Raw genomic sequence first — 9,504 nt, forward strand, 5'->3', positions numbered from 1 at the left:
GTAGTGTAAGTCCTATTGCTATTATTACTATTAAAAATATCAATATCCAAAAGTGCCTGAAGTTCTTTTTTCACTGGTTAGATATACTCACCCCAGGTAAGTAGACAGAAACAAATGGAAAAGAAAGGAAAATGAAGGTCTTGAAAGTAAAACGGAGACAAATTTACCAGTCCTCAGAAGATACTGTCTACAATGCAGTGAGCAGAGAGGGTCGGTAGATCATACTGAGTCGGTGGGTCGCAGTGGGTCACGGTGGGTGGTGGGTCGCAGTGGGTCATGGTGGGTGGTGGGTCGCAGTGGGTCACGGTGGGTGGTGGGTCACGGAGGGTCATGGTGGGTGGTGAGTCGCAGTGGGTCACGGTGGGTGGTGGGTCACAGTGGGTCAGATGCTGTTAACCCACGACCCACTGACCCACCCAGAAAACTTGACCCACCGACGCACTGACCCACTCCATCTCTGTTCTATACACTGTGTCATATTTGAATCGACACATGCTAAATGGGCCTCAGTCGCTAAAATGCATAAATTGCGTTTTTGTTGAAAATCCCATATTTAAGGATAGCTCTACCAATGTGTTCTATAGGGATCTCAGTTGTATGCATTGTTGGCATTGAAACCAGGGGCAGAAATATTGGGAATGTGCTAGAAGGGCCTCAGTCAATGACTGAAACCCTTGTTGCATGTGATCTGGCAACACTTCCCTTTCTCTCCTGCTGCACACGGCAAACGGTCAGCTGTCTGGTATCATTGCTGGTTGTTCTGCCAATTGTGAATCAGTCACTCTCGTATTCTAACCATTAGCTTTAGACACGTCTGGTTTTGATTGTTCTGGCCTTGCGTAGTATTATGGATTATAGTGAAGACCATGTTGTGGGTAAAAAATGAAAGGAAACAAAGATAGATGCAAGAGAAATGTCCTAAAAAAAGCAAGAGTAAAAGGTATAGAGTTTGTTGATGCCAGAGGAAACATTGTTCCTAAAAAGAACAGGGACCGCATGTAGGCAAGACATTCTACATTAGATTAGTTTTTCACTTTCAGTAAATGAGTTAAGCGTAAGAATCTAGTTCCAAATTTTGGAACTAGAATTGTCACGGGTCAGAATATGTATACCGCTGATTTTTGCTCAAAGGAGTTGAAGGTCACATGTCCCATTTTTTGCATGAAATAACTGTATTGCGATATTGCTAAAGCAACCAAACTTACTGTAGGCCTAACCAACCTGAAGTCCGAAATAGCAAGTGATCTTTCCTTTCTTAAGTCAGAAGTAATATGCAAACTTATAAAACTATAGCCATTATAAAGAATTCGGGGGCCAGTTTTCCATACTACTTTTGTGCCAGTTTCTTTATTTGGTGGTTTTTAACTACGTTAGATTAAGTTAGGTTGGGTTACGTTAAGTTCGGTTAGGTTACGTTACGTACCTCATTGTACCCAACCCATAAGTCAAAAACGGTTAAACCGCCTTTAAGTTTCATCTGTTTACACTTTGGTAATTTCCCCATACATACCTTGAAATTCTAATCACACTTTACTCACACATTGATTAGAATTCAACACTATTAACTCCTTTCTCTTGTAAATCTTTCGATTTTTGGCTAATTTGGCCACCCAATTCTGAATGAACTCCCGTTCTTTAGAATAATGTTCTACATCCTTGCGCTCGAGAGTTGTGTTTTCACTTCTGCCTCCTTACCCAGTTTCTTTGCCCAACGATCCTGGCCTCTACTTGAACCAATAAACAATCTGTGAAGGTTTCGTTTGTATCCGTTCGAATCTGTGCCGAATATGTTTCTCCTGTAGTTCTAGTCTTACTTTTATCGATCTTTTTTCAGTTGCAAGAGAAAGAACTGCTTTGAAGTTGTACCAGAGGACGACCAGAATGAGATCGTGACACATTTTTACGATTTGCCCTCAAAAGGTGAACAGGAACCGTCTTGACAGGGAAGTGAAGGAGAAACAACAACCACATGTCTTTTCTATTTTGTTTCGATTACATGCAAAATGTCCAGTTGTCTCGGATCCCGGTGCAAGACACTTTTTAACTTAGGCAATTGACTACTACTGTTTTTTGCATTCATGATATCAAGCAGAATACGGCAGTCATTTACCTGTACCATGAAGGATTTGCCCCCCCCCCCAAAAAAAAAGGAGCAAATGAGGTTGCTCGTTTGTTTGTGACTACTTAAAGAGTTTACCAGCTCACTATACAGAACTTCATATGTTCTCAGACAATTGCGGAGGACAAAATAAAAATCACGTTTTAACAAGGTTGTTTCTAGCGTTAACAGACATGAAACGACTTGAAAAAACTGAGCACCTTTTTCCTGTACGAGGGCATTCATTCTTGCCCTGTGACCGACATTTCGGTATAATAAAACGACCTTGAAGTCATCACGACAGGATTTACAGCCCCCATGAAATAACCAGGATGTTATTCAGGCAAGCAACACCAAAAATTCATGGTTAAAGAAGTGGCTTCGCACGAATTATTTTATTTCAAAACGTGGTGGCCAAACTTCTACAAAAAAAGGTAATTTCTGAAGAAACCATGCCAGAGTTGTACCAAAAGACAAAAAAGTACATTTTTTGAGAAGTACATTTATGCACTTTACCTATGACTCAAAGTTTCCATCACAAGTAGTTGCTAGACATTTCATTGACTCTTTGGTGGCACACACATTCAGCCGTAAACAACATGGAGTTCGTGACATACGTTTACCTGCCAAAATCGCTTATCCGCATGATAAAGTGCCAATTAAAAACGAAACAATCAGGGACATAAAAAAAATTGTTACCATACATTCCTGAACCATACATTCAGTTCTTCAACGAAATCTTGGATTGGGACAGGAACGTTGAAGAAGGGGAAGCTGCGAACAACACCAGTGACGATAATGACTGAAACTTTTGATCCCCACAAACACAGAGTGTACTGTGCACAATATTCAAAGATGTAGTAAGTCGTCTAATAAAGTATTCTTTATTGCATTTAACAATGCTTCATTGACATTCTTGCAACATGCTAAAAGGGCCTCAGTCCAGCACTTTCAATTATTTTTCACAAGATAACGGAATGGTTTAAAATCTGAAGTCCACAATATGGTGGTCAAGCTATTTTAGTGCAATCTTTTCATATGTTTTGTAATTTTCTTCATTGCGTTACATTTTGGTCACAACGTTTTTTCTGTCTTTCTCAAAACTATAACGTTTTGACTGAGGCCCTTTTAGCATGTGCCGATTCATTTCTCCTGTAAATTTTACAAAATTGTGGTTCCGTAAACTGAACCAGTACAAAATATCGAGTATAATCTTTAACTTCTATTAGGTATTCGGAAAATATTACATTCTTCAAAATATTCGTATTATTTTCCGTTTAGTTCTTATACCAACAATATTTAGTAATTGCTACAAAATGCTTGGGCCAAATTCACTAAATGTAGGTTTAGTATTTACAACCAAATTATTTACTTTGAAGGACCAAACCTAGGTCACTTTAATAAAATATTTTGGTATTTACAACCAAATCCAACTTATTTGGTCATTATTTGATCAAAATTACCAAATGCATATTTGGTACTTGTAACCAATTACTAGGTTCTTGCAACCAAACAAATCGTAACCAAATGACTTCATTCTGGTGACCAAACGTTTGGCGCTATATTGACCAAACGATTTGGTCACCAGTACCTATGTTTTGGTCAATCTGAGCAAATCTTTTCTTCAGTGTACGTATTTACACTAGTGGCGTACAAGGGCGTCCATCAGGGGAGGCAAGGTGAGCCGATCGCCACCCTAGAGGAAATTGTACTTCGAAAGATCGAAAACCCAATAGAATGTTTAGAATAGTTACCGCAAAATTTTAAACTATAATTGAAATGTCGCTTGTACTTGCCCCCTCTGGAAACCACACCATGGATGCCCTTGGTGTCGTATACATAATTTAGTTTAGGATGTGTTGATATTGATAATATTTTAAATAATGATAACAACAGTAGTACTTAAATATATATTATGCACATATCCTATATAATGTATCCATACATCATTAGAATTTCCTCATGGCTATATGGTTAGCGTTTGTCTTCGGCGCGGGTGATGGTAATGACATGGCGCCATGACCACAGACTTGGTGATGACATGGCGCATATTCAATTCCGACCTTCTCTGCACTGACTATACGACACACCAACAATGTCTACAATCTCTTTAATTCTCGTTCGATGATCTTTATTCACAAATTCTCTGATTCGTTCCACATTTTCGGAGATTCTGTTTATGGAAGGTTGTCCAGTTCACTGATTGTCGTCTATGGACTTTCGTACATCTCTGAATCACCTATAATACTCGAAACATTGCGTGCGACTCGTTTCTTCATCGCTGTAAGTTTGCCATAGTATATTGCAAAATCTCACTATGTGCTTTGGCACAAACACCAGCAAGTAGCCGATAGAGGCCATCTCCGAGGGAAAACGAAGAGATACAAAGAGGACCAATTCAACCCCTTCACAGGATTTGTCCCAAAAATCGGGTATAAAAGTGGACACCTCGAGACAGAATAAATACTTCAGTTATAAACTGGTCGCATCCTCCCTATCTCTTCAAGCTGAACTGGATGTGAGAAACTCCACTGCCCTTGCCTCTGAGCTGCATCAGGCAAAAGATTCCTTACCCATCTGCATTGGACAAGAAGTTCCTTTAGACCCAGCTACAACGGGCAGGGTCGTCCTTAAGAAACAAATGTTGAAAACTTAAGAGCTGCTGTGGGCAGGAGATCCAACTTATATAGAAAAAAGAACTATTAGAGAAATTGCTTATTTGTAATCCGTGTAAAAACTGAATAATAACTTTTACGAGGTCCGACAATAAAGTAATGAGAATGTTTTTTCCAGCTGATGCTTGCAACCCTGCAGACTGAAACCGAAGCCAGCGTGTGATCTTGGGCCTGCACCATTAGCACAGCATGTGGCACTCACGAAATAATATTTATTGTGGAGTTTGAGGTTGAAGAGGTCGTGTGGTGGACCCCCGTCACAACAATGGAAGAACGTAATATTGAGCAGTGCTACGCAATCTCCTTCTGTGTGAAACCTAGTGAAACTGCCGCAGTAGCGTACCGGAAGCTTCAGCCGGCCTTTGGAAGTGAAGTGTTATCAATGGCACAGGCGTATCGTTGGCACAAAATGTTTGCGGAAGGCAGAAGAAAAATCAAAGATGAACACCACAGTGGGCGACCCACAACACGAACGAGAGAGAACACATACAGAGTGAGGGAACTTATCGGACGATTAACCGTGACGGATAGACGATTAACCGTGAAAATGATTGCGAATGAACTGAAAATGAATCGAGAAACAGTCCGTCTGATATTAACTGAAAATTTGAGAATGCGAAAATTGTGTGCCAAACTGGTTCCGAAAAATCTCAAACAGCAACGAAAAGATGACCGGAGAACTGTGGCGGCTGATTTGTTGGACCAAATGGAATCTAACCCGGATTTACTGAACAGAATTATCACTGGTGATGAAAATTGGTGTTTTCAATATGACCCTGAAACGAATGGTATTCGAAAGATTCGCCACGACCAAAGAAAGCCTGCATGTCGTCCAGGTTGACATGCATGCTTGTGTGCTTTTTTGACTCCAGGGGAATTGTCCATAAAGAGTGGGTACCTCTAGGGCAGACAGTAAACCAATATTTCTACATAGAAATTCTCGAAAGACTTCGAAAATTCGTTCATGTTCGTCCAGAGATTGCTGACACCTGGATCCTCCATCACAATAATGCACCAGCGCATATTGCATTGTCTGTTCGGCAGTATTTGACATCAAAATCCATTACAGTGGTACCACACCCTCCTCATTCACCGCACATCGCCCCGTGTGATTTTTCTGTTCTCAAAGGTGAAAGCAGTTCTTAAAGGACACCATTTTGAAGCAGAAACAGGCATTCAAACAGCTGTAACACGGGCTTTGTCAGGCATCCCAAAATATGACTTCCGGAGATGCTATCAACACTGGAAACGCTGATAGAGTGTGTGCAGGCACAAGGGGAGTATTTTGAAGATGATCACATTGGGGTTGGTTAAAAATGTAAGTAAAATTGTTTTTTCCAACAATTCTCATTACTTTATTGTCTATTACTCATTGTATATTTAAAAAATGTGGGGGAAAAAAACATGCACTGTTACTCTACCGAATATTACAACATTCACCGTCTCCCAAGTGACCCACTGCGAAACACCACCCACCGTGACCCACGGCGACCCACCACCCACCATGACCCACTGTGACCCACCACCCACCGTGACCCACTGCGACCCACCACCCACCGTGACCCACTGTGACCCACCACCCACCATGACCCACTGCGACCCACCAACTCAGTATGATCTACCGACCCTCTCTGCTCATTGCATTGTAGACAGTATCTTCTGAGGACTGGTAAATTTGTCTCCGCTTTACTTTCAAGACCTTCACTTCCCTTTCTTTTCCACTTGTTTCTGTCTACTTACCTGAGGTGAGTATATCTAACCAAGTGAAAAAAGAACTTCAGGCACTTTTGGATATTGATATTTTTAATAGTAATAATAGCAATAGGATTTACACTACTACTTGGCTTTCGAGACCTGTGAGTTTTTAGAGCTAACTACTGGAAAAAATACATTTTTGAATCACGGTAATATATAAATTATTATATTAAAAAATGAATGTAACTATGTGTGCCTGATCATCACGGTCAAATTGCAAAGTCAAATGAAATTACTTTTGGTATATAGTTAGGCCTTAATCCAAATTGGGATGTTATATTGCTTTTATTATAATGCATAATATCCTAAGGAGGTAGTGAGGATCCGAATTTTTGTGAAAAAGAAAAAGAGTATCTCGCAAGCCGTTAAACTTACGGAGATGAAATTCAGTGTATTAACTCTTTATTGAAAATAAACAGTGTGTGTCCTAGCATTTTTTAAAATTCTCCTTTATGGGGGGGGGGAACTTTCTATATATGGAAAATTGGTAGTGAGTTGGTTTGTAAAAATGATCGAAAACGATCGATGTTATTTAAGAAAAAAATTAGAAACAAAAAATACAGTCCTTGGCTTCATATATCAATTGCTTTCTGCTATAATAATTGCTGAAGCTAATGTTTATTATATGGAGCGCTTACAGCACAGGGCAATCAACCCATAAAGTTGTGAGAAAAATAGGCATAAAATTTATACTGTAAGCTTAATTACACGAAAATCTGAAGTTTGGATTGTACGCATAATTGTATGGAAAATTTTACACTTTTTCTCCCTTTACATTGGTCTACTTACTTTGATTTGGAACTTCGAAATTTCATCCATTTTTCCACTGAAAAGTATTGATAATTCAACAAGGAAATAATTATACTATGATAATTTAATTGAAATTCATCGTAATTTGGCACATGGCAAACAGCAGTGTGGTAATTGAAGTTGAAGAAGGAGGGAAATTCCCATTCAACTCTGAACACTTTCCAGGAACCTCGTTCCCTTTCGCTTTCTAGACGGGGGAGGGAACTTGGTAATGGTATCAAACCTTCATGTGTAATTACAAAAATTAAATTTATAAACAAATAAGAAATCATCAGTTTATCAGACTTTAATTGATAATTTATTCACAAGATTCCCTATCAAAGGCGTGGTAGATGATGGGTCGACATTGCCAACTGACATGGTCGATATGGAAAAGATGTTGTATGATGATAGAGAGATGATACTTCTTGCTGAGTATTTCTAACCTGACCAAGAAAAATCGTTATCAGACTTAAGTCTAACAAGTAGATTGTCGATGAGAAATTGCGGAAATCGGGTAGAAATATTATCAATTTCCACGACAAAGTGCGAACGGGGATTTCCCGTTATGAATTTACAGATGACTAATATTAGAAATACACTAAGTGCTCAAACATTGTCTAACTTGTTGTTCATCGCTAGACAAGTTCGAAATAGACGAGCTAATTATTTCTTGGCTGAAGGATGGACATCATTCCGCTGCGGATGATTTACCGCCAAAAAGTTACCAACAGGAAATAAATCCGATTTCAGATTTGTTTTAAGGTGAAAAATTACGAGTTACGGAAAATGTATACTTGTATTACTAATGGCTTATTTGTGTTATTCAACTTTGTACCTAATTTTTAGTAAGTCTTTTCTTTGCTTTAGGTAAACTACTTTGAATAAATATTCATAATAATTGCAATTATGCATATCTGTAACTTAAATTTAACGTGGTGTTTTAGTGATTACACAAATTACAATTATGAGCATACTTTATGGAGATGCTCTCACAGATGGTACCCGAGCACCTTTATACCCTATGAACAACTGATTTTTCAAGTCTTTTGTGAGAAAAATACTGTGAACTGAGAAACCATAACGTTTCCCAGATTGTACAGGTATTTTCCTGCGAATAGAAGTTTCTTGTGGAACGCGTTCAGAAATTAACACTTGAAAGAATACTCTCTTAGTACAAACATCTCATTAATGCAGGAAGAATATAGAAAATTACGAAACCGTTGTAATCAAGAAGTTCGTAGGGCGAAAATCGAATTTGCTAGAAGTCTCCTGAGCCATAGGACCCAACCACGAGAGCTATGGCAAAAACTGAAGTTCCTTGGTATTGGTGTCAAAGCCAAAATCGATAAACTTCCAGAACTTCATATAGACACCATAAATGAGCAGCTATGCTATACACCAGATAAAATCAATACTTTGAAGAATATTAAAAAAACGAGCCCTGTAAAAAATATATTTAACCTTCACCTCGTCACTGCTCCGGAAGTCATGAAGGCAATAAACAAAATCAAATCACCTGCTTCAGGAGCTGACGACTTGCCAATCATTCTTATTAAAAAGATATTACCGTTCATTGTAGATGTCATTGTGCATATTTTTAATAGTTCCATCACAACCGGAGAATTTCCATCAATTTGGAAACTCTCTCACGTTCGCCCATTGCCTAAAACCAAAAATCCAACAAAAGCAGAAGATCTTCGCCCTATTAGGATACTCCCTGCACTCTCCAAAGCATTAGAGCATATAATACATGACCAATTAACTAAGTTCCTCGAAAAAAATAACATCTTAAATCCGTTTCAGTCAGGTTTCAGATCTCAGCATAGCACTTGCACTGCTCTAGTAAATATCACTGATGATATTCGTGCCGCTATGGATGAACGCCAAGTTACATTGTTATCCCTACTAGATTTTTCTAAAGCTTTCCAAACTATAGACCATGACATACTGATTGCCAAACTGTCTTCCTTCTACAACTTTTTCCAGTCAACTTTATCTTGGTTTAGCTCCTATTTATCAAATAGAAAACGAAAAGTTGTCACTAATAACATATGTTCCAATACGAAACTTGTTCCCTGTGGAGTCCCGCAGGGCAGTGTTCTAGGACCTCTTCTGTTTTCCTTATACATCAACAATTTACCTGAGCACATCACCCATTGTAAATATCACTTATACGCAGATGAT

General features: G+C 38.9%; 1 protein-coding gene across 1 annotated transcript; it reads left to right on the forward strand.

The window, feature by feature from the left end:
* The first annotated feature begins 5,038 nt into the window (after positions 1 to 5,038).
* Positions 5,039 to 5,614, forward strand: LOC145672629 (protein GVQW3-like). Its single transcript, XM_081741789.1, has one exon. It carries the CDS (start codon positions 5,039 to 5,041, stop codon positions 5,612 to 5,614), a length of 576 nt encoding a protein of 191 aa, XP_081597915.1.
* Positions 5,615 to 9,504: the final 3,890 nt, after the last annotated feature.

The sequence above is a fragment of the Thermobia domestica genome, chromosome 16, assembly GCF_964235325.1.
Source record: "Thermobia domestica chromosome 16, izTheDome1.hap1.1, whole genome shotgun sequence".
Classification (NCBI taxonomy): domain Eukaryota; kingdom Metazoa; phylum Arthropoda; class Insecta; order Zygentoma; family Lepismatidae; genus Thermobia; species Thermobia domestica.

What these genes read in the sequence shown, in the direction of transcription:
- LOC145672629 (XM_081741789.1), top strand. Translation starts at nt 5,039, where the DNA reads ATGGAAGAACGTAATATTGAGCAGTGCTACGCAATCTCCTTCTGTGTG.